General features: G+C 36.3%; 1 protein-coding gene across 12 annotated transcripts in view; it reads right to left on the bottom strand.

Moving 5' to 3' along the window:
* Window positions 1–25,920, bottom strand: part of Rsrc1 (arginine/serine-rich coiled-coil 1) — a 377,040-nt gene that overhangs the window by 169,678 nt on the left and 181,442 nt on the right. For 11 of the 12 annotated variants that reach the window (XM_017319694.2, XM_017319692.2, NM_025822.4 and 8 more), the window contains one exon: window positions 7,861–7,897. The exons of the other annotated variant lie outside the window; for it this stretch is intronic. In XM_017319694.2, coding sequence (XP_017175183.1) covers window positions 7,861–7,897 — 37 coding nt within the window. The remainder of the gene's footprint in view (window positions 1–7,860; window positions 7,898–25,920) is intronic. 12 annotated transcript variants of the gene reach the window in all.

Genomic DNA, 25,920 nt, shown 5'->3' with positions numbered 1-25,920 from the left:
TCCTGGAATTCCCTGAGTAGATGTAAAACCTACAGTGTTCTGAACTATAATACAGAAAGCATGAAAAGTTATTCAGTTCCTATGTATATGTAGATTCAAGAAGGTATGACTCTGAAGGCTGTGGCTAATGGGAAATAGAGGTTATCCCAGTGCATTTAGAGTGTTTACTTTTAAAAATTTTAAGAAGCATGGGTCCATAAAAGTTAAGAAAAATTCATGTGTATCAAACATAGTGACAGCACTATTATTAATAGCTTGAACATTGTTTAATCTCTTGCTTTGTTAAAGCACAAGTTTGACAGCATTTTTTCACAAGACATTTGCTGTCAAAAATGGAACAGGTAGTCATCTCTATGGCATGTCGAAAGGTCTGAGGTGGGCAGAAAAGGGCTCTTATGTTTTGCTATTTGGAAGATTGGTTAATAGTTACTAATCATTAACTAATTAAATGTGCAACAAATTTGCAACTGATCAAAAGAGAACTGAAAACACGAACCACTGACAATATCACTATTTCTGGCTGGAATTTGTGCTGGTCTTAGGTCTAAGATCTATAAGCTGCCTATAAAACCATGACTGTAATAGGAGATTAACACTGAATCCACATCAAATTACTTTAAATTGCAAATATTTCTGAAATATCATTTTCAGTTAAAAAGGTCTTCTGAGAAGAAGAAAAAGCCATGTAGTTGCATTTTATAATTACAGTTTGAGGAAAGTATCTATTCTACATGCATTTTATCACGAGCATCCAAGAAACACGAGCTTAGGTAAGAAAACTAAAGCTCTGGTAGACCTGGGGGAGCTCTTAAATCAGCCTTCCTAACTCTGTGACCCTTTAGTACAGTCCCTTGCATTGTGGTGACCCCCAACCACAAAATTATTTTTATTGGTACTTCATAACTGTAATTTTGCTACTGTTAGGAATCATAATGCAAATATCTGTGTTCTGATGGGCTTATGGGACCCCTATAAACGAGTGATTCAACCCCCAAAGGGGTTGTGATCTATAGGTTGAGAACCACTGCCTAAATAGAGACAAGTGACAATAAATACTTTAAACTGGCATTACCACATTCTACAGTGTATGCACAGCACTGATACATCTAAAGTAGCTATATTCTCTAACTCATTTGTACAAATATAAAGAATACTTTTTTAGAACAAACTGGGAGAGAAATCAGTCCCTCTAATTTTCTTGTTCATTTTATAGGTTAACTTAATACTCGATTGTATCAAATGTATACACTATGATTTTGTCTGTGTTAAGGGCAACTATTCTTCTGAGAACTGAAAACACAGCAGTTCGATTTATAAGTTTTATGTAAAATAGCCTAAAACAGAGGGAGAGGCTTTTATTAGGACCCAGTACCATTATTGCTGAGTATATAATAGCAAAGGATTTATCTACATGGCTGGCAGGCAGCAACATAGTCTTACAAACCACTGATGGACTAAACAAGCTATTAATGATAGTTGCTTTTTCAACACTCAGAATGGTCAGACTGTGCTGTTTGACCACAAAGACAAGTAGGTCATCATTTTCAAATGTTATACAATGTTAGAAACACAAATGAGACCTCTGTGGGGAGATGAAGCCCACAGGTATGGCTCCAGAGTTCTTCTGCTATCTATCTATTGATAGATAGTAAATCCCACTTAAAGCTGTAAACCACTAAAAGTCTTTTATCAAGAGTTCTTATTCTTTCTTTCAGTTGTTTACTTGTTGAAAACATCACCATCATCATCATCATCCTACAGCAACAGCACTGACAAACATATCACGTGACAGACAGTAAAGGAGAAAAAACAAAGAAGAATTATTGGCTGCATTATTCTTGCAGAGTAAGATGGATATTTTTGCCCCTCTATAATCTGTAGAATACCCATTTCTCCAGATTTATAAATGAGCTTACAATGTATTTGTAACTTGCAGGCTCTGAGTCTAGATTCTATTCAATCTAGAAAACCTCACATTAATTTCAAGACAAAACTTTTTAATATATTTTTCTTCCTATTGGTTCTTAGAGCACTAGCTTCACTTCAAACTGGAATGCATATGGAGTCCCTGACTAGACCCTGTAAATTAGAATCTGTACCTACATATGATTTCCAATTGCCTGGGAACCACCACCATTTATTTATGTGACTTCTCAGAAAAGAGAAGAAGAGACGCTTTAAAACTACTGTCCTGAGGATGGTGAGTGACTTCGTACCACAGCCCAGGGGACCAGCACATCAGGACTTCTCCCTAGCACAACCAAGAACACTAATTTTTCTTTTAAACAGTGACAGCTCCTCACACGTTCGTTCCATCTACTAATAAATATCTCCTGATTCTCATCCCTCTACTAAGAGGAATAGGTATCATCCCATATGTAGCTTCCCTAGTTACCAGCGACGGCTTTATTGTAAACACATGGCAAACTTTACCACTTGTACCTTTTCACAAAATAAATAATAAGAATGCATGTTCACATCATTAGTATTTACTGGACTACATTAAAGATTTCTGGAAAGCAAACACATAAATCTGGGATTTGAAATCAGGGAGTCACTCACTATACGCTCCAGAATCTTAAAATATAAACTGGGAGGAAAAATAACTTGATGTGATAAGAACTTAGAGTCAATTGTGTACAACATTAAACGATCATTAATTCAGAAACAACAGCATCAGTAATCAATCAGCCCCTCTTCTATGCCTGCAGAGACTAAAAGACAGGGCTCCGAGGTCATTGTCCGAGGGCTTTCATCTGTATGCTGCTTCATCAAGTAAAAGCATTACTTTCTAGTGTCATTAACAGACCTAACTAAACATTAAAAGGAGACGTTTCACTCATTTTTGTCTATGTTATAGTGTGAGCACTGGGTTCTTTGAGATACTCTACAATGAGTTCTGCTGATGATTCTACAGGATACCTGCAAGATGATTTCTTAGGCTTTAAGGGCTTGCCTTAAAATTAAAGGTAATGCTTGCCACTCAATGATAGAACATATGCTGGCATGTGCTTAATATGTACAAGGCTCTGACACAATATCACAGTTTTCTAAAAAGTGGTTTATAACATTTTCTGATATTAATTAGTAACTTCTCTTTCTGAGGTAAAAATATCCACAGGCCACTTTTCGCTGACAAAAATAGTATTAGGTGTAAATGATAACCCAAGTCACAAGTAAAATTAACCCCCGGGGTTGCAGAGTGGGGTGGGGGGCGTACAACACTAACATGTCAAAACAGTGAAAGCCTGTTTCGTAGAAAAGTGAGGCCTGGGAATGCCCAGAAGCAGCAGCAGAGGGAGCACGGCTCTGAGAGAAAGGCTGGAGACACTGCAGAATGCGAAGGTGAGAAGAAACTGATCAGCTCAATCAGCGCCTGACCACTTTCTCGTGTCCCTCATCCGCCAGCCAGCACATCCCTGCACTGCAGAGAGCTCATCCTTGATGGAGAAAATGTGTCTACAAATGTGTGGGATTAAACATGGACACATAAAACCGTTTCCCCATGAAGACGTGTATAAGAAGTAAACAGAAAATATAAATCAAAACATTTTTGTAGTGTAAAATTTTTGTAAGAGAAATTAATCCCAAAGCATTAATACTTGGACAAATGACTAAAGAAATTTTCACATGAAAATTTAAAAAACAAAAACGAAAATAGAAAGCTATCTCAGATATGAAGAACAAACTATAATATGTATAAAGAATAATACATTTCAATAAAAATCAGTGAAAGACTGAGTAAAGTGAGCAATGACTGTGACTAAAGGCAAAGACAAGTAAAAGGTTACCGTACACACAGAAACAGACAGACACACAGAAACGCAGACAGACACACAACAGTACCTGGAGACAATAAAACAACGAAACGGAACAAGTATTTAATAGTGTAATCCAAAACATTAATTTCACGAAATGATAAAACTTAAATCTATATACATGACAACGTTCATTTTGCACTTAGAAACAAACAACTGTTAGGTTCATCTCAGCAAAAGAGAGGACTTTAAAGGACAAAGAAAAATAAAAGAAATGACACTATCTCAAGGCAAAAATAAATAAATAAAAGTAAATAAGGGTGGTAGATGAGACTTCAAGAAAACTGCATAAAACAAGGTATTAATGGAATTATTTAAGAGGCACAGTAATGCAATGCAAGACAGGATTTTAAGGAAAGCTTAATTATCATTCAAATGGTAAGACTCTAGAAAAAGAGCTTGGAATAAACAAGGTGTCAAGAGCTTTCTATGACAATTGAACCAGAATATGGTTTTCTTCAAAACAAGAGGAAAACAGAGTGCTAGCAGCAAACTGAAGTTAAAGACAACATACTTAACATTACAACCTATCTAAAACAGCATGAGAACACAGATAGAACAGTAGGATATAAAACATATTCTAGCAAAGGGAGAGATGTAAGAGTGACCTCAGCATGCTGAGCAGGTGAACCAAAGGGAGAGAGAGAAGACACCAGGACGCCAAAACACACACTGTCCCAAACTTAAGAGACAGACAATTCTCTGCAGCACTTCCATGTATCTTACATCAGCTTACTCTGACTTATCTCTACCAGGATCTTTTGATAGTCTTGGAAGATTCTGACAAAGGACTGCCTGGTGTATGTTTTGTTATGTAAGTAGAATAACAAGCAAAAAACTGTGGGTGCTTAGACCCTACACTTGAGTTCCTGAGCTGTCACACAACTCAGGGAGTACAGAGCATCCTCCCATGACACGGGTTTCCAAGGAACCTCTCATGCACAGACTGTGCTGTTAGTAGTAAAGCATTTTCTCTGACTCAAGCATGCAAGGTAAGGAAGGAATGTTCAGAGGGGGGCGGGGGGGGGGAGGGATGGGACTGGTACTATAATTATGAGGAAATTGCCCAAACTAATAGAAAAGAAGGAGAGAAGGAAGAAGATACGTTGCTTTTCATGAGGGAAGAGTCTAATTAGACTCTTATGGTTTTTATAATTCCTATTTGTGGGTGTTTGAAAACCTGACTAGTGTCCTATAGTAAAATTTTAATACTCCAGTGTTGACTCATTAAACCAATACAGTTCTTGTTAACATGCACACTTTATTTCTGCATCCTTTTTGCCCATATTTTAAATATTTTGAAAAGATGATTCAGATCCAGGAATTACATCAGTATCTAAGTGAATGTGGATTTAAATGGGAATAGTAATTATCCTTTTAACATTTTTCATTTATTACATACCATGTAAGGTTTTTTTTTAAATCTTGAAACAAACTGATTTTTGTATCAAGCAGCTATGTTAACTGATGGCATAAGGTTATGAGAATAATTCTCTTACTTCTCTAAAAGGATAAAACTATGCCAACTGATACAGGTTTTGGTTCTCTGTTTTTGGTGGAAACAATAATACAACCCAGAGCCTCCTGACATCTACCCAAACACTACTACCCAGCTACAGTCTTCATAGCCTAGTACTGTCATAGGTAAAAATTAAAATGCTTAAAGCTTTGAATCACCACTTACACTGTGTTTTGAAATGCTTTCATTTTCTATGGTCTTGCCCTTCACTGTACAAACTCAATGACTAGCTCTTTGTAATACTTTTGTGTCATGTTCTCTTTAAATGTACAAATGCTGTTTTTCACTCATATGTCAGAAATACTACAATCATTTGGAGGTCTTCTCAGTAAACCAAAGACGCATGACTTGGTAAGACAGTCCAGAGTCCTCTCGTTACACTGCTTTTACTTGGTGCTTCACTGGCAGCTCTGGGAATTGTCAATTATAAATGGATTAAATCTTATTTAATTGATAAGATTTTAAATACTCCTTTCATCCCTATTCTTTAGTCTGCACTCTGATGTGCCACTGTACGTTGGAGGTCTCTGTGGGAAGGGTCTCTCCTGGGATTTCACTCATCAGGCTTGAGCAAGACAAGGCTCCAAGGGTGCCAGGCATCGCTCCATCTGCCGTAGGGAGCATTATGGAGACATGCAGCAGGAAGCTGAACTCAGGAGACTCAGACGGATCTAGTGCAGGGGAGAGTCTGTTCATGGAAAGTGCTACATTCCAGAGATTATCAGTGTCTTTAACCTGGATTTCTAATCTGAAAAGAAATGGGTGTGGTATTCCTCAGAAGAAGGCATCTTTACAATAGATAATTTTTTATTTTTTTTATATAACTTTCTAGCAATGTATCAAGATTTGCTTGTTTCCCAGCTAGAGCACTACAAGGTATTTTTTCTCCACCTATAACTATTGCAGGTTGTTGCCATCATCGTGAGGGATCTATCTGAAGGAAGGAGCTATTTGCAGTGGACGCCTGCTGAGGAAGGGAAACCCAGGTCTCTGCACTCACTGGGTGACACTGTATAGTTCTCGATACACTCTAGGGTAGGCCCATGCTCACAAATAGCTGACCAATACAAAACTCCATTTTAATGTGGTTTTCATTTTGTTTTTCTATTTTATTTTTTGCTATTTACTATCACTTTTAATTGTTTTGACTATTTTTTGAGAGACAAAGGAGGGGTAGATTTATTTTTAACAAAAAGAAACAACTAGGAGTCTGATCTCTCCATAAGATAGGTGCCTGCGGTCTAGCTTGGGTCATAAGACTTGTGGTAATGTGTTTGCCTACTGAGCCATCCAGAGGTCTAAAACTTTAAACTAGATAATAAATTAAAAGGGAACTACAAAAGTTCACATTGACATGATAGTATTATATATCCCTTTTATATAAACAACTAATTGATACAGGAGCATGATGTTTCAATTAACATTTTATTTAGATGTTTTTTTAAAAACTCAGTCTCTTTTTTTAGGAATATTTTGAAAGATGTAGGATTTCTTGGGTCCCTTCAGTTGTTAAACCTAACTCTGAAATTTATGTTAGTGAAAATTAAGCTGCCAGGTAAGCAGGGAGTAACCATGATGCACTGCACACAAATGCGCGCGTGCGCGCGCGCGCACACACACACACACACACACACACACACACACAAAACTGTCAAAGAGCAAAATTAATTTTAAAACATGAAGTGGCTGCCTCTTGCCACTGTTCTCCTTTTGTGGAAGCAGACCAAAAGTACATTAATACTTAACAAAGCTGGAGTATGATATATGAATGAAGCTTCTCAATTTTAAAAGTACTTAGACTGTATTTACAAAAGATCACTACCATTAATTATTCAACATTTGGATTTGACCAGAAACCAGAGCATGAGTTTATAAGGCTCTGTTTAAATGAACTACTTAATGCTAGAGTGAACACTTTATCCAGTGAATTGTTGTAAAGGGGATTTTTCCAATTTTTTAAATCTATGGACAGATTTTAATGTTAAATCAGTTTAAGTTTTATTTGTTCTTTCAAAATGCTTGCTCAACACAAATTGTGCATCTCAATTATTTTATATACTAAAACTGAATATAGGTTAAACCAATGCATTATTCATAAAGAAAGACATTAGGAGAGACAAAGCTACGCACTCCTTGCAAAGCTGTTAAATGGCTGACACACACCACTTTAAACATGAGATATTTGATGGGCTTTTCTAAAAAATACGCTTGTTTCTCTCAGATCAAGATATACCAAAAATTCTACACCAAATTTTGCTTCTAATTAAAGCTATCATCAATCCAAGGATTGTCATTCATTTTATTTCATCTTTACATCAAAAAAAGGTAATTTTAAAAAGTTTGATTCCCTTGAAATAGTAAGATAAATGAAAAGGTGAGTGCCTTCACGTACTAGCAGTAGGCTGAGCCTTTGGGAAATGGTTGGCTTTCTCAATGCAAGATATTCAAAACTCATCCTAAAGTGTTCATTTAGGATGAAGTATCAAAGACAATGCAAATGTTCAAGAGGAACTTGGAGCTTACCAGATGTTCTAATCCAGCTTTGATGTTTCCAGAATCCCTAAAAAAAAGAGAAGAACAAAAGGTCTAAATGGCTGCTAAACCCTTGTCTGCTCTAATTTATCTTTACCTGAAAACGCTTTATAAATCCTTATATTTTTTCATTTACTTTTAATAACATTCCTAATACCTGTTTTTAAGGAGAAATTTTCCACCAACATTTTCTTTCAACAAAGTATTATCTTTAAAACTTTTATTCAACTAACAAAAAACAGTTTTATATTTTCTTATTTCAGTGGAGAACAACAAAAATGTCAAGTCCATTTTTAATTTAGTATTCACACAGTACGTTTAGTTACATTGCTGCCTTAAAATGATAAAAATGCTTAACCACAAAGTCTATCTACCACTTAGACTCTAAAATTGTATACTTGTGAGTACACAGGAAAATAATAAAACATTGACAAAATAATTCTTATATTTGGATGTGTACTCATTTATATTTCAAAATATAACCTGTTCTGTCTCTGTCTGTCTGTCTGTCTGATTTTAGAGCGGACCATTTGGTATCAGCTAACCAGTTGGTGTGGTCTTGAGCATTCCTTGGTTGCTTGTAGATGTTTAAGGTGAACAGCTCATGGTCTTTCCCATCCGCTTTGGCATGTCTTTGGCTGACTCTGTTCACCTCATGTTTAGGCAGTCTTGCTCGTGAAACTCTCTGGGAATAGCTTCTGACATTACTACAAGCCATAGTTCCATAGCAAACTCTCTGACACTCAGTGCTGCTAGTGGTCTCACTCCTTTAGAAACATGCCTGGTATCATCCTGAGTGAGGTAACACATTCACAAAGAAACTCACACAATATGTATTCACTGATAAGTGGACATTAGCCCCAAACCTAGGATACCCAAGATATAAGATATAATTTGCTAAACACATGAAACTCAAGGAGAATGAAGACTGAAGTGTGGACACTATGCCCCTCCTTAGATTTGGGAACAAAACACCCATGGAAGGAGTTACAGAGACGGAGTTTGGAGCTGAGATGAAAGGATGGACCATGTAGAGACTGCCATAGCCAGGGATCCACCCCATAATCAGCATCCAAACGCTGACACCATTGCATACACTAGCAAGATTTTATTGAAAGGACGCAGATGTAGCTGTCTTCTTGTGAGACTATGCCGGGGCCCAGCAAACACAGAAGTGGATGCTCACAGTCAGCTAATGGATGGATCACAGGGCTCCCAATGGAGGAGCTAGAGAAAGTAGCCAAGGAGCTAAAGGGATCTGCAACCCTATAGGTGGAACAACATTATGAGCTAACCAGTACCCCGGAGCTCTTGTCTCTAGCTGCATATGTATCAAAAGATGGCCTAGGCGGCCATCACTGGAAAGAGAGGCCCATTGGACTTGCAAACTTTATATGCCCCAGTACAGGGGAATACCAGGGCCAAAAAGGGGGAGTGGGTGGGCAGGGGAGTGGGGGTGGGTGGATATGGGGGACTTTTGGTATAGCATTGGAAATGTAAATGAGTTAAATACCTAATAAAAAATGGAAAAAAAAAAAAAAAAAAAAAAAAAGAAACATGCCTGGTAACTTCTGGTACCATGAAAGCGAGTGCATAGGGCATTCAGTTCAGTTCCAAATTAGGGTCCTCTGGGCGTATGTCTTACATGCATGGTAAAGTTTTGTGTATATATGTGGGTGACAGCATGACTATATGTACACCACGTGCATGTAGTCCCCATGGAGACCAGAAGAGGCTGTCAGAATCCTTGGACAATATAAAGGCATTTGGAAGCCACTTGGCTCCTCCACAATCCCCAGTCAGTGCTCTTACCTGCTGAGCCATCTTTCTAGTCCGCAGGTGGACTGTGGAAGACTGCAGTCTGCATCAGTGCATCAGTGTCAAATGGAATTTTACTTTCCTTCTCTCATCAAGCAGTAGTTTAGTTTCAGGATGATTACAGGTCTTACCAATTTTTAAAAGATTTCTTTTGGGTTGAATAGATGGCTCAAAGGTTGAGAATGTGTGCTGAACTTGAAAAGGATCTGAGTTTGGTTTCCAACCCCCATACCAACTGCTCTCAACTACCTGTATCTCTAACCTCAGGGAATGTAGTCTTTTCTGGCAGCCATGAGGACCTGAAAATGCCCCACATATATACTCATAAGTAAAACTAAATTAAAAGTAGATGGTGTGTGTGTGTGTGTGTCTACATATGTGAATGCAGGTGCCTAATTAGTACAGAACAGGGCTTTGTTCCCCTAGAATTGGAGTTATAGGCAATTTAAATTCTGAGTGACACAAATAATCATGGAATTTCCTTGTGAAAATAAAGATTTGGATTTGGATTCAATTAAATACAACATATTTATAATAATAAAATTAGAACTAATTATACACAGATCCTCATCTCACATTTTGCAGTCATTTATTCCTGCCACTTATTGGAGATTAGAGAATGAGTTTCACTAACCTATACATTTTGGCTTGAATGTATAGTTTTGCTAAGGGTGCTAAAGCAGCAGAAGAGAATAAAGGTAAGTGCCAGGTAGCAGAAGTGCTCATTTACTTTTAGTGTGCTGGATTGGGCATAAGAACGTGGAGAAGCTTTGAGTTACATTGTAAGGAGCACAGCCTAAGGGATTAAAGTCAATTAGATTTGGAAATATCGTGAGACAGAGATAAGCACTTTTTCTGTAACTATGTAGATGAGCGTGGCCTCAAACTCCACATGCCATTGTCACCTTATTGTTAGGATTAAAGGCAGATGTTAATGCACCTGGCTACAATGTTTTTTTAAGCATACATTTTAGATGGTACAACAGAAAGAAAAGTAGTCATTATGGGGGCACCCCTTCAATCACTACCAACTGTAAACAAATATAATCTACCAGAGTCTTGGCTATCCTCTAACCTTACTTAGTGATTATCATCTAAGCACATTTTTTGTCACTATCAAAGGTGGTACCTTATTTGAGACCATCCTCTTTTCTCACAGAAATCACTGTGTCAGCATCTAAATGGGTCTCAATGGCTCCTGACTTATTCAATGTCAATGTAGCTTCTATAAGAAAGTGGAGACTTTCTAATGTATGTATCTTGCTAAAACTATATCACATGGAAATGATAGTAATGGCCAAAATGGACAGACTATTAATCTAGTTTTCATGCACATTGAGCTACTTGATCCCACATATGCACCCCAGGTGCTCCTTTCTCTTAGTCTCCACAATTGTTATTTTGATAACAAATAAAAGTCAAACTTTTAGAACTACTAAACTATGTTGCAATGGAAGAAAACTTCCCTCTTACCCACAATATAAAGAGTTCTTCCAAAATGTTTCTGTTACACCCTGGACATGTTGTAGGGCAGATTTTATTACAAGTTTCAAACTTCATTTAGTTTCCCAATTAAAGCACCATAAAGAAAATTCTTTGATAAATAAATTAAATTAATAAAAAATGATTGCTATTCCAGCACCTACTTTACACTGTCTGAATCAGAGCACATGACCAAGCATCTAAATCTGACAGTTTCAGGATAGGTCTCGGAACAGGCTTGCCCAGTTTTACCCAAGCTTAGCTACTTTTCTACTATGATTATAACACCTTGATCAAAAGCAACTTGGGAAGGAAAGGGTTTACTTAAAGCTTACAGTTCATGATCTAGGGAAGTCAGAGCAGGAGCCAAGGACAAAACTAGAAGCCATGGAAGGGTGCTGCTACTGGCTTCTTCCTCAAGTTTTCTTCTTTTTTTTATTGGATATTTTCTTTATTTACATTTCAAATGTTATCCCCTTTCCATGTTCCCCCCCATAAGACCCCTATATTATCCTCCCTCCCCATTACTATGAAAGTGTTACTCCACCCACCCCCCCACTCCTACCTCCCTGCCCTCAGTTCCTATATACTGGGGCATCTATCAATGGGAATTGCATTGAATCTGTAGATTGCTTTCAGCAGGATGGCCATTTTTTACTCTATTATTCCTGCCAATCCATGAGCATGGGAGATCTTTCGATCTTCTGAGATCTTCGATTTCTTTCTTCAGAGACTGGAAGTTTTATCATACAGATCTTTCACTTGCTTGATTAGAGATCTTTCACTTGCTTGGTTAGAGTCACGCCAAGGTGTTTTATATTATTTGTGACTACTGTGAAGACTGTAGTTTCTCTAATTTTTTTCTCAGCCTATTTAGCCTTTCAGTAGAGGACGGCTACTGATTTAATTTTATATCCAGTCACTTTGCTGAAGTTGTTTTTCAGCTTGAGGAGTTCTCTGGTGGAATTTTTGGGTTCACTTAAGTATATAATCATATCATCTTCAAATAGTGATATTTTGACTTCTCCCTTTACAATTTGTATCACTTTGACCTCCTTTTGTTGTCTAATGGCTCTAGCTAGAACTACAAGTACTATATTAAATAGATAGGGAGAGAGTGAGTAGCCTTGTCCAGTCCCTGATTTTAGTGGGATTGTTTCATGTTTCTCCCCATTTAGTTTGATGTTGGCTACTGGTTTGGGGATATTACTTTTACTACATTTAGGTATCGGTCTTGAATTCCGGATCTATCCAATACTTTTAACATGAAAGGATAATGAATTTTGTCAAATGCTTTTTCAGCATCTAATAAAATGATCATGTGGCTTTATTCTTTGAGTTTGTTTATGTAATGGATTACGTTGATGGATCTCCATATATTGAAACATCCCTGCTTCCCTGGGATGAAGCCTACTTCATTGTAGAGAATGATCGTTTTGATGTGTTCTGGGATAAGGTTGACAAGAATTTTATTGAGTATTTTTGCATCAATATTAATAAGGGAGATTGGTCTGCAGTTCTCTTTCTTTGTTGGGTCTTTGTGTGGTTTAGGTATGAGCGTACTTGTGGCTTCAGAGAACGAATTGGGTAGTGTTCCTTCTGTTTCTATTTTGTGGAATATTTTGAAGAGTATTGGTATTAGGTCTTCTTTAAAGGTCTGATAGAATTCTCCACTAAACCCATCGGGTGCTGTGCTTTTTTTTGGTTGAGACACTATTAATGACTGCTTCTATTTCTTTTAGGGTTATGGGACTGTTTAGATGGATTATCTGATCCCATTTTAACTTTGGCACCTGGTATGTGTCTAGAAAATTGTATATTTCATCCAGATTTTGCAATCTAGTTGAGTATAAACTTTTGTAGTAGGATCTGATGATTTTTTGGATTTCCACGGTTTCCATTGTTATGTCTTCCTTTTCATTTCTGATTTTGTTAATTTGGATACTGTCTCTGTGTCCTCTGGTTAGTCTAGCTAAGGGTTTATCTATCATATTGATTTTTTCAAAGAACCAGTTTTGTTGATATTTTTTTTTGTATAGTTCTTTTTTTTTTCTATTTGGTTAATTTCAGCCCTGAATTTGATTATTTCCTGCTGTCTACTCCTCTTGGGTGTATATGCATCCTTTTGTTCTAGAGCTTTCAGGTATGATGTCAAGCTGCTAGTGTAAGCTCTCTCCAGTTTCTTTTTGGAGGAACTTAGAGCCATGCATTTTCCTCTTACCACTGCTTTCATTGTGTCCCATAGGTTTTGGTATAATGTGTCTTCATTTTCATTAAATTGTAAAAAGTCTTTAATTTCTTTATTTCTTCCTTGAACAAGTTATCATTGAGCACTGCGTAGTTCAGCTTCCATGTGTATGTATGTCTTCCCTTGTTTTTGTTGGAATTTTAGACTAGCCTTAGACCGTGGTGATCTGATAGGGTGCATGAGATTATTTCTATCTTCTTGTATCTGTTGAGGCCTGTTTTGTGACCAAGCATATGATCAATTTTGGAGAAGGTACCATGGGGTGCTGAGAAGAAGGTATATTCTTTTGCTTTAGGATGAAATGTTCTATAAATATCTGTTAGATCCATTTGGTTCATAACTTCTGTTAGTTTCTGTGTCTCTCTTTAGTTTCTGTTTCAAGACCTGCCCATTGCTGAGAGTGGGGTGTTGAAGTCTCCCACTATTATTGTGTGGAGTGCAATGTGTGCTTTGAGCTTTAGTAAGGCTTTTTTTATGAATGTGGATTCCTTGCATTTGGAGCATAGATGTTCAGAATTGAGAGTTCATCTTTCCTTTGACCAGTATGAAGTGTCTTTCCTTATCCTTTTGGATAACTTTTGGTTGAAAGTCAATTTTATTCGATATTAGAATGGCTATTCCAGCTTGTGTCTTCAGCCTATTTGCTTGGAAAATTGTTTCCAACCTTTTACTCTGAGGTAGTGTCTGTCTTTGTCACCGAGGCGCGTTTAATGTATGCAGCAAAATGTTGGGTCTTGTTTATATGTCCAGTTTGTTAGTCTATGTCTTTTTATTGGGGAATTGAGTCCATTGATGTTAAGAGAATTAAGGAAAAGTGATTGTTACTTCCTATTATTTTGTTGTTAGAGGAGGAATTATGTTTATGTGGCTGTCTTCTTTTCGGTGTGTTGAAAAGATTACTTTCTTGCTTTTTCTAGGGTGTAGTTTCCCTCCTTGTTTTCGTGTTTCCCATCTATTATCCTTTGTAGGGCTGCATTTGGGCAAAGATATTGTGTAAATTTGGTTCTGTCATGGAATACCTTGGTTTCTCCGTCTAGGGTAATCCAGAGATTTGCTGGGTATAGTAGCCTGGGCTGGCATTTATGTTCTCTTAGGGTCTGTATGACATCTGCCCAGGATCTTCTAGCTTTCATAGTCTCTGGTGAGAAGTCTGGTGTAATTCTCATAGGTCTGCCTTTATCTGTTACTTGACCTTTTTTTTCTTACTGCTTTTAATATTCTTTGTTTAACGCATTTGGTGTTTTGATAATCATATGAGTGGAGGAATTTGTTTTCTGTTCCAGTCTATTTGGAGTTCTGTAGTCTTCTTGGAAGTTCATGGGCATCTCTTTTTTTAGGTTAGGGAAGTTTTCTTCTATAATTTTGTTGAAGATATTTACTGGCCCTCTAAGTTGGGAATCTTTGCTCTCTTCAATACCTATTATCTTTATGTTTAGTCTTCTTATTATGTCCTGGATTTCCTGAATGTTTTGGGTCAGGAGCTTTCTGCATTTTGCATTTTCTCTGACTGTTGTGTCAATGTTTTCTAAAGGTATCTTCTGCCCCGAGATTCTCTCTTCTGTCTCTTGTATTCTGTTGGTGATGCTTGCATCTATGTATGACTCTTGATTTCTTTTCTAGATTTTCTAATTCCAGGATTGTCACCAGTTTTGATTTCTTTATTGTTTCTATTTTAGATCTTGGATAGTTTTGTTCATTTTCTTTGCCTGTTTTTTTGTGTTTTCCTGTAATTCTATAAGGGACTTTTGTAATTCGTCCTTAAGGGCTTCTAACTGCTTACAGGCATTCTCCTGTAAGGAGTAATTATTTATGTCCTTCTTTAAGTCCTCTATCATCGTCATGAGAAATGTGATTTTGTATCTGAGTCTTGCTTTTCCTGTGTGATGGTGAATCCAGGACTTGTTATGGTGGGAGAATTGGGTTCTGATGATGCCAAGTAACCTTGGTCTCTGTTGCTTATGTTCTTTATGCTTACCTTCTGGACATCTGAATATCTCTAGTGCTACCTGCCCTCACTATTCGACTGGAGTCTTTCCTTCTATTATTCCTGGTTGTATTAGAACTAACTCATAGTCCAGCTGTGTCTATGATCTTGTGATTCTGTGATCCTGTGATCCTGAGATTCTGCATGTGTCAGAGCTCCTGGGGGTCAAGCTGCCTCTGAGACCCTGAGATCTTGGTGTGACCAAGCTCTTGGGATCCTGGGTTCCTGTGATCTTGGCTGTGTTAGAGCACCTGGGATTTGAGCTTCTTGAGTGTTGTGACACTGACTGCAGAGTTTGCGCCCAAAGTAAACTGTTGCAGACTGGAAGGAACCAGAGCCACTGGTTGTGCTGGAATTCCTGTGTCCCGGGATCCTGCTGGTTACTCCCAGTGGTGTTGAAACAGATGTTGTGTCCTACTCACCCCTGATCCTAAGATCCTGGGTGAGAAGCCTTCTCTGGGTGCTATGAAACTGGCTGCAGAGTTTGCAACCAAGGTAAATTCGTGCAGCCCAAAAGCCCTCAAGTCTTCTAAGCCTGGTTTCTTATATAGGGAAGGACCACCAACCCAGGACTGGTACCACCCGCAATCGAATTGGCCCTGCCACATCAATTACTAATTAAGAAAATGAACCACAGGACTGTCTCAAGACAATTTGATTGAGGCATTTTCTTACTTAGGGTTCCCTCTTCTCAAATGATTCTAGCTTGTGTCAAGCTGACATAAAACTATTCAGTACACACCCCATCACCAAGTCACACAAAGGGAACAGGATTGCCACCAGGGAGGGTTATCTGGGATAGAAAGTTTGTGAAATAAATGGGAGTGGGGAAATTTCTGGGTGCGTATGGAGTGAGTTGTTTTATTTTGTTGTTTTCTTTTTTATTAATGTTTTTAAAGAAGATGGAAACGTTTGAAGGTAGACTAAAACAGTTAAGTCTCACCACTTACACTTTCATATTACCCTGGACTAATCTGCCAGGAACAATGACAATTCTCCAATAACATTAAGGAAAAAGAAATTTCTACAATGTGTTATTAACATGACTGAAAAATACAAAGTAATTCAGAAAAGTTTCACAAAAGTATTTTAAAACAACACAACTCAGAAATAAAAAATTTAAAGACTAATTATGCTTACATTCCCAGTCTGGCACAAATTTTATACATAAAACTCTCCCCACAAAAAGCACAGACAGCTGGGCGTGGTGGTGCACACCTTTAATCCCAGCTCTTGTGGGGCAGAGGCAGGCAGATTTCTGAGTTCAAGGCCAGCCTGGTTTACAGAGTGAGTTCCAGGACAGCCGGGGTTACACAGAGAAACCCTGTCTCAAAAAACAAAAACAAACAAACAAAAAAAAGCACAGACAACGTGACACAAACATATATAAATATGTTATCTTGGTTCTAGAAGCAGAATACCTAAATTTGAATTCAATCTCTAAAATAAATCCATACAAGCTTAGTGATTTTACACACCTCTGCTGAAGCTATACAGTGTGAAGCTACACAGTGTAATTAAGCAAAATTCACAACAAAAAAGAGATAATTAAGATACATCAGTTGTTTTTAAAGACTATGCAATATGATGTTTTCAAAAGTCCTTTCTAAACTATAAGGCGCTATAGAAATATTTCGTTGCAAGAGGCATTTAGTACAAAAACCTCAAAAGCCATTACAAAAGTCTTAATGATTAAACAAACAAACAAACAAACAAATACATAAACTCCAAACACTGATAAAGGGATCCTGCCACCAATGGTATAAAACCTGTCCTCTTAGTGGTCTGTCTCCTGGGTTGTCCCTGTCATGACTTCATCAATATTTGTGCAACTCCTTTTGCCCTGTGCTGAAAGCAGACTTAATTCAATTATAGGTCTCAAAACTGATAAAATGGTCCTGAAGTGGAAAATGGGAAGAGATTATTGGCAAATGAATAAAGATTTGTATCGAACTAACACACAGGAGTACAGCAGGTCTTTTTTTTTTTTTTTTTTTTTTTTTAATCATTCCCTGTCTTAAATCTTCTGGGAACCATGAGTTTCCCTTCCCCTCATGCAGCACATCGATTTCTGAATTAGACTGCAATATTAAATAATTAATATACTTGCCATGATTGATGTTCTGCATTAGTTGAATATTAGGTTATCAATCAAAATCCACTTGGTTTAATGTAATAATATTGAAAAAGTGTCATGAGTTGTTCATCCAATTTGTAGTTGAGGCAGCACAGATAGTGATGTTGGTAGAACAGGGCTCTAAAGCAGGAAATGCAGGAGCTAACATTATGGGGTAGACATGGTGAAATTAAGCACGAGAGGCTGATGGTGTCCTGAATAAACCACACACATCCCATTGTCTTAATCAGAGAAAGGCATGACAAACAAGGAGAAAACAATTTTAATAGTACAGTGTTATTTTAATTTTGTTGCAAAGAACTTCATAATTTTGCTAATAGAAACATATTGTATGACTAGAAACACTAGATAAAGCCTGTGTTCTCTTAAGAAACAACTAAACACAAACTTGATGATTTTTGTTGTTTTGATTTCTACTCTTACAAGGAAAGGATCAATATTCTCTCTCTCTCTCTCTCTCTCTCTCTCTCTCTCTCTCTCTCTCAATCTCTCAAACTCAATAGCGTAAAATAACAACCAATAAGCAACCATTAAGCTCTGTAATGGTCCACAAGAAAGAGACTGAAATGCAGCAAACAATGCTTTCAGAGTTTAAAGTCTTACTTTTGATGACAGTCTCTTTGTCATCAAAAGAGTCAATGTTTTGTCCTCATCAAAATTATTTATTAGCTTAGAAAAATAATTAATTGCTTCTGAAGTAAATATTTTCTAATTATGCCCTATTATTTAATCCAAAACTTGTTACTTATATACTATGAAAGTAATATTTTAAAAGAAATTTAATTAAAATGCCTCGAAGTAATTAAGCTTTGATGTGTGGAAACTGAAAGAATTAAGTATAAATAAAACCTTCTCAAAGAACAAGCTAAAATTGCAGTATTTCATTATAAAATACTATAAAAAACAGTGAATATAATAGCAACATTAACATATCATTTCACAGACATGTTCTTAATAAAACATTAAATATCTTTATAATAAGTAACATTCCACACAAGATGTTCATTCATTTGTAATTGTAAAAAAACTTAATAAAAAATTTACATTACACATTTGTCAGGAAGTAATTACACCATTCAACTTTAAAGAGTCAAGGCAAACTTTTCTATATATAGGAAAACAAGGATCAGAGTCAATTTTGTGTTATCTGTTTCATAAGCCAAAGCTACATCAGTTGGGGAAAGTGCTATCTTCTTTTTACTATACATGATAGTAGCCCAAGTTTACAAAAGCTTATAAAAATACCAATAAAAATCTAGATGCCTTATTTGAAAAATAAATGATACACACAAACAGATGGGGGGGGCAGAGGGAGGGAGGGAGGGAGGGAGGTAGAGAGAGAGATCAGATTCTATTATGTTTCTAATCTTAGTAATACAAAGATACAAAAACAATATCTGAGTTAAAATTTCAGCTCTGTAATGAAAGAAATGTATTTATTCTCTTGATTAAGTTATATCTTCATTAATTTTCAAACCTTAAACTCAAAGGCAAACTAAAAAGATAACATGCATACAATAATGTATAAGTCACTGACTAAATGCTAGTGATGAACTAACCATTGGTGTACTTTCTGAATGAGAAATGTTTTTATATAAGCTTTAGCTTTTATAACCATCTTGAAATCTATCTCTGCGTAATGTCAATAAATGAAAGGCATTTTTAATTTAAACACGAACTAAATAGATACTTTGATACTATGGCTAAAATCCGGTAAGGATTCCACGCAGATCCTGAGAAATATTCAAGAGCAAGTAGCAGTTGCCTTTTTTTTTTCCATTTTAATTCAATAAAAATACCAAATATTAGCACTGAGTTCTGAATCATTATTTCAAAATTTTCATTTTCCTTAATAAGCCAGTTTAGCATTCTTGGCATTTATCTTTTCATATGAGAGTTTCTTGAATGTTAGTAGCTTTACATGTATATTCATAGTACAATTCAAAGTGTTGATTTTCAAGTATTTGTATATGTGGTTTTTGTCTAATCAATTACCACTTGGCATTAAGTTATATTCCAGAACATATATATATATATATATGTATGTATTCATAATATATAATTTATATAGGTAAATATGCATTTTAAATGTTATTTTTAAATGTTATTTTAATTTTAAATGTTATTGTATTCCTAACATCTTAAAGTTTTAAAGACAAGCACAAGTGAATATTCCCAGTGTTAAGACAAATTGATATTTAATGTGATAAGCAACCATGTTGCAATAATACACAATGAGCTGACTCCAGGCGAAAACTGAGCATGTAAGCTCTCATGGAGAATTAAGTTAGTGTCAGTCAGCCAGGTAAACAGGTTCTAAAGTCCACAATCATCCATGGAAAAAGGAAAAAGACCCCAATATTTCTTAAATCATATTCTAAACTACATGTTCAATGGAAAACGAAGGGAATTTGTCTTTAGGAGATTAGTTCTAAAAGAACAAATCTAAAAGCTCTTCAGACGAGAGTGGTAACAGAATGCTGGGGGAGGGGGGTGATTCAGACGAGAGTGGTAACAGAATGCTGGGGGAGGGGGGTGATAAGCAGCACAGAAGGGCTGGTTATTAAGCACCCTCATTCCCTAAAGAGTTATAATAACCACAACATAAAAGATCAGAAATATTAAGACATGATATCTATATCTTAGATATGTAAAACTGTAGTCAAACCAAAGGCAGTATGTTAAAAAAACAAAAACAACAAAAACCCTTAATGTCCAATCGAGGTAGGAACATATATGGTACGTAAGCTACCTGATCTTCTATTTTGTACATACAAGAAAAATGCTCGTCATCATACCAACCCTCTTTACCCTGAGGCTATATAAGATTCAAGCTCTTTCTCAACGTTTTGTTCAAAAGAGTCATGGCCAGACATCTGGAATTAGTAGTCAAGATGGCAGCCCACTCATCATCACATTACCATTCTCAGACTATGTCCTTGACCTAATTTAAGAAAGGAAGACCCAAGTGTGGATGCTTCAGTTCTTCTTAGAAGGGGGAACAAAATACTCATGGGAGGAAATACAGAGACAAAGTGTAAAGCAGAGACTGAAGGAAAGGCCATCCAGAGACTGCCCCATCTGGGGCACCTATATGCAGTCATCAAACCCAGACACTATGGCTGATGCCAAGAAGTGCATGCTGACAGGAGTCTGACATTGCTGTCTCCTGAGAGGCTCTGCCAGAGCCTGACAAATACAGAGGCAGATGCTCACAGCCAACCATAGGACTGAGCACAGAATCCCCAATGTAGCAGTCAGAGAAAGGACATAAGAGCTGAAGGGGTTTGCAACTCCATAGGAAGAACAACAATATCAACCAACTAGATCCCCCAGAGCTCCCAGGGACTAACCCATCAACCAAAGAGTACACATGGAGGGACCCATGGCTCTAGCTGAATATGTAGCAGAGGATGGCCTTGTAGGGCATCAATGGGAGGAGAGGCCCTTGCTCCTGTGAAGGCTTGATGCCCTAGTGTTGGGAATGTCAGGGCGGGGAGGTGGGAGTGGAATGGTGGGGAGCACCCTCACAGGAGCAGGGGGAAGAGGAATTGGGATAGAGGGCTTGGGGAGGGGAAACCAGGAAAGGGGATAACATTTGAAATGTAAATAAAGAAAATATCCAATAAAAAAGAAGAAAGGTTCAAAAAAGAAGCAACTGTCACATGCATTAGAATGTCTGGGCAAAGTTTCAAGGAGAAAGATAACATTGGCTGGAGCCTGAAGGACTGATTCTATTTGGGTAGACCACATAAACAGCAAAGAAAGAACAGGCACGTGAGCTCAGTGCTTTAACATGGCCAGGTGAAATAAGGAGAGTCATCTCCCACAGAAAATGGTCAACTCTTTAGTTCAAATAAAAGTTATGAAAATTTTCAAGTCCGGGATGTATGGTTGCATGCATTGTCCATTACAAAAACATTTTTTAAAAGCCTAAAAAACATGTAGAAGTTAAAAGGGACTTTTTTTATCCAGTAAGTGTCCCCTGCTGTGGGACTGCAAAAACAAGACTATCCTAAAATGCACAAAGGTGCCATATGGGCTAGAAGTGACCCCGCAAATAATAAGTGCTCACTGTAGAGAAAATCAAAAGCACATGTGGTTCTAACCAAGGATAAAATAAAAGGTACCTGGATATCACCAGCCAGTGATAATAGCTTCAGTATGTTGTAGCTTTTCAAGACATTTTTATACCACACATAAATACAGTTATTTTCCTTACCCAAATGAGATCATCATACTTAATTATGTAAACAGTTTTAAGTATCAAAATATATTGACACATAACATTTTAAATGTTTCTATCCTATTCTTTTAACACATAAACACTATACTTGTTTATTTCTTCTTGTTTGAGGTGATCCTGATTCATATTAAAAATAAATTTGATTTGTAAAAATAACTAATCATAATATTCACAGTTTATTAATTTTATATCATTTTAATTTACTTTGAGGATCAGGTATAAGTAATTAAAAAATCAATATCATAGTACTTAACCATAAACAATTTATATCCCCTTGTTATATTTATAACTGTCATTTAGATCCAATTTCTACTTTCAAAAAGTTTACTATCATAGAATTGTGTCTCAACAATGTCATAAAAGCACTATCTGCCAAAATGTATGACTTGGGTCAACAATCACCAAACAGTTCTGTAAATAGTTGTCTTCAGCTGCTAGAATTGCAAGGAAACGTAATACTTGTAAATTTAAAAAATCTTCAATTATCAAAGTCTTTTGATGTTGTTTTCTTCTGTTTTTAAGCAAACTGGTAAACTTTAGCAGAGAAGAGAAACTCAAACTGAACTCCTCAGCTTAGTATTCAACAGTCTTGCTCAAGTCAAACTATTTAGCATTTCTTTCCTTTTTTGTACATGTTTCTGCATGTACAGTGTGAGTGTAAGCTTGTATATACACATGCGCATGTGGAGGCCTGAGAGCAACAATGTGCATCTTTCTCGATTGCTATGTGTCTTCTTTACTGGGTCATCCCACCCACATAGCTGGTCTGTTTTACTAATCTGCCTGGAGGACTTACTCTCCACCCTCAGAGCACTGGTGGGAGCCATGGCCTCCTGAAACACGGTGAGGATGCAAACTCCAGTTCTTAAGCTTGCATAGCCAGCAACCACTTTACAGGTGAAGCCAACTCCCTAGCCCTAACTGCTGGTTTTTGTTTTGTATTGTTCTGTTTTAGGTCCTTGCACTGCTCGGCTGTAGTCATACTACTTGCCAAAGTGAGCTGCTGTTTTAGAGATGCAGCTTCCGAGAAAACAGAATATATTTGTCAAGTGCATAAGTACATTCCATTAATTAGCTAATTTCAACTTTAATGGCCTATTTTATAGTTAATAATTCTATATATACATAAATAAATGAAGCTTACAGAGATTAAATAGGTCATAGAATATTCATTTCAGATAGAAATAGGACAATTTGAATTCAGGTTACCTGAATTTTAATGAAGGTAAAGTTTATTACTGTCAATCTTGAAAAGCAATAACCTCAATAATGAAATAATTTTGCAGTATACTTCTACTCTGTAATTGGAACTAAGACTAGGTATAAGGCTTCCATAGAGATTTAAGTAAAAAAGAACCATAAACCTCATGAACAGGCTTGCATGTTGCAGGTGCTGGGCCTGACCACTTACAGTTTGTAATATTTCTACCAATATCCACAAAAGAGAAAAATCACAAGAGAATACTAATATATGTAAAGAAATAGTACAGTGCATGGACAATGCCTGCAGAAATCAAAATGAATGTCAATTACAGATAACAAACAGACAAAGAGCTAAGAAATGATGGCTCTGCAGCAGGCAAAGGCTCAAGGACTACGGCCTGACACATTGCTGCTAGAGCAAAAATAACATTTTCTAGAGAGTAACTGGGAAAATACATGGGCATTAATTTCCTATTTAAATTTCTATTTTATCTTCATAAATGCAGAAACATTTCCACTTATTTTTCATATTTTTAAAAATTCTTAGCAATGCACAGAAAACCTTTGACCTACAAAGTTCTACTCATCTAAGTTTGGTTAAGTCATTCAATCATCTGGAGGAGTAAAATATTAATATCAATATTACAGAAACTTAAACAACCATTAAAATGATGACATAATTGTTTATTTTCACAAAACCAGTCTTGTGGCTTATTAATTATTAAAACATGTTTCAAAAAAATAGAATATCTTCCTTTGTTAAAAAAAAAGTTGTATGTATTCATTTATAGAGTATGATTCAGTGTTATCTAAACAGATATAAACTAAAATACAAATACTATTTAAGTGAGTTCTAAATTTGTCGATCCAAATTAAAAATATTTTTCAAAATTCACAGCAGCTTTTTGGAGTAATACACTATCTTTATTACATGAGTAATAAATTTGAAGCTTAGAGTAAGAAAGCAGATTTATAAAATAGCAGAGATTGCTCTATCTGGATCCAAAGCTAGAACTCCATTTATAAAATGAATGTAATGTGGTAGATTAAATAAAATGAGGCTCAGTTTATATTGAACCCACATTTTCCTGTTCTCCACGTCTCTGCTAAACTTTCTCATAAATTATTTATGTGTATGCCTATTACCTTCAGTATTTAGAGATCATATTCACATTTCTGTTCAGTTTTATAGAAGCTACACTGTCTAGTACAGAAGTGGTCTTCCTACATCTGCTACATGATTATATAGACACAGATGAACTATATTTAGTTCGACAAGGGAGAACTGAAGTAGAAATAAGGTAGCATGGCCAAGATCCATGAAACCAGCAGAAATGGTGAACTCTTCTGTGATTTGTCTGGAAAGGCGGAAGTACCTGCCCTCCCTGTGTCATGTCTATCAGACTTGGATTCTACACTCACACTAAAATTCCTCCAACACTGGCCTCCTTAATCACTGCCACCACACTTGAAGATCTTATCACTACCTTCGCTGTAACCTTCTATATTCAGTTAATAATTTTCTACTATTATACACAATGAACCTCTTTTCAAAAAAGGTTCATTTTCCTCCCAGTAATATTAATAAAGCTACCCTCAAATAGTCTTCTCTTCCCTTCTCCATCATTATCATATTTATGGTCTATGAACCAAATAAATTCCTACTTTTGCTACATGTATGGTGCTTATTTTACATCTCTAAACTTGCATTCCCCTTTTGACATTTAATGGTTATTTATCATCACTATGCAGCCTCTTTATAAGGTACTACAGAAAGGGGGAAATCCAAGGCTTTGAGATAGAACCCTGAGAGCCAGTTGGACATGATTACCAGCAAAGTGCCATGACTCATTAGCCTCACAGAACATGAACTGTGAAACTTACACTCTCACTTCCAAAAGACTCCAACAGACTGTTTTGAAATGATATCAAATCTATCTCTCAAGATCAACTGCACTGTTGTTAGAGAAAACTCCCCACAGTCTAACCCTGAAAGTCCCAATATTACCTGGCTTCTATGTGTTTATTCCTCAAGTTTTTATTTAGGTAAGCTGTCTGTTTTAGTATCATAAGAATTGTTTTGTTATTTTAACTAGTGATATGTTATTAATTTTACAAATTGATGGCATTTACTGTGATATTTCCATATATTCACATTACATCATACACTCACTCACATATCAAAGATCCTTTTATTGGCAAGATTAACCAAAATTTAACATTCTCCATCTCTACATTAAAGATAAAAATTCTTAGAATGTGAGATACAAAAGTTAATTAAATCAATTATACTATGTCTTTCTAATTACTATTGACCATTTACTAAATTAGAATTGCAGATCACTGGCAGACACTCACACTCTTAGTCAAGCCAGGAATGACAACATGATTAGTAAGTTCTATCACTTAGCTTCTAGAACCATTTTACTAAAATGTTATTGGCTATATATAAAACATCACAACAAACACAGTGACACGGTATTCAAGAGTGACTTAGAGACAACTGTTTTCACTGAATGACGATTCTAAGAGTATTAAAGCTTTATGTTGTAGGGAAAGAAAATAATTTTTCTTTAATTTTCATGAGTTCTTTAAAAAAGAACCATATAAATTTATTAGCATGTTTAGTTTATATACACAGGATATACTCAAATAGATGATTTTTAAACTCCAGATCAAATAACATTTTCTGAAAAGCTCAAGAAATTTTAAATGAATGGCATAATTAGAGATGAGTGTATACATTGTCTTTCACTTCTAGTGGGTTAATTTTCAGTAGACCTACCAGAAACTAAAAATACCCTATATTGAATTGAAAGAGTATTTAGCATGCCTCACCAGTAAAACATTCTAGCTTAGGAACACAGTCTACTGTGCTGTACAGGTTTCTTACACTAGTGATGCTGTAGCTAGCTGGGATTTCTGCCATTATC

This window comes from Mus musculus, chromosome 3, assembly GCF_000001635.26.
Source record: "Mus musculus strain C57BL/6J chromosome 3, GRCm38.p6 C57BL/6J".
Taxonomy (NCBI): Eukaryota; Metazoa; Chordata; class Mammalia; order Rodentia; family Muridae; genus Mus; species Mus musculus.
This window is presented reverse-complemented; position numbering and strand designations above follow the sequence as displayed.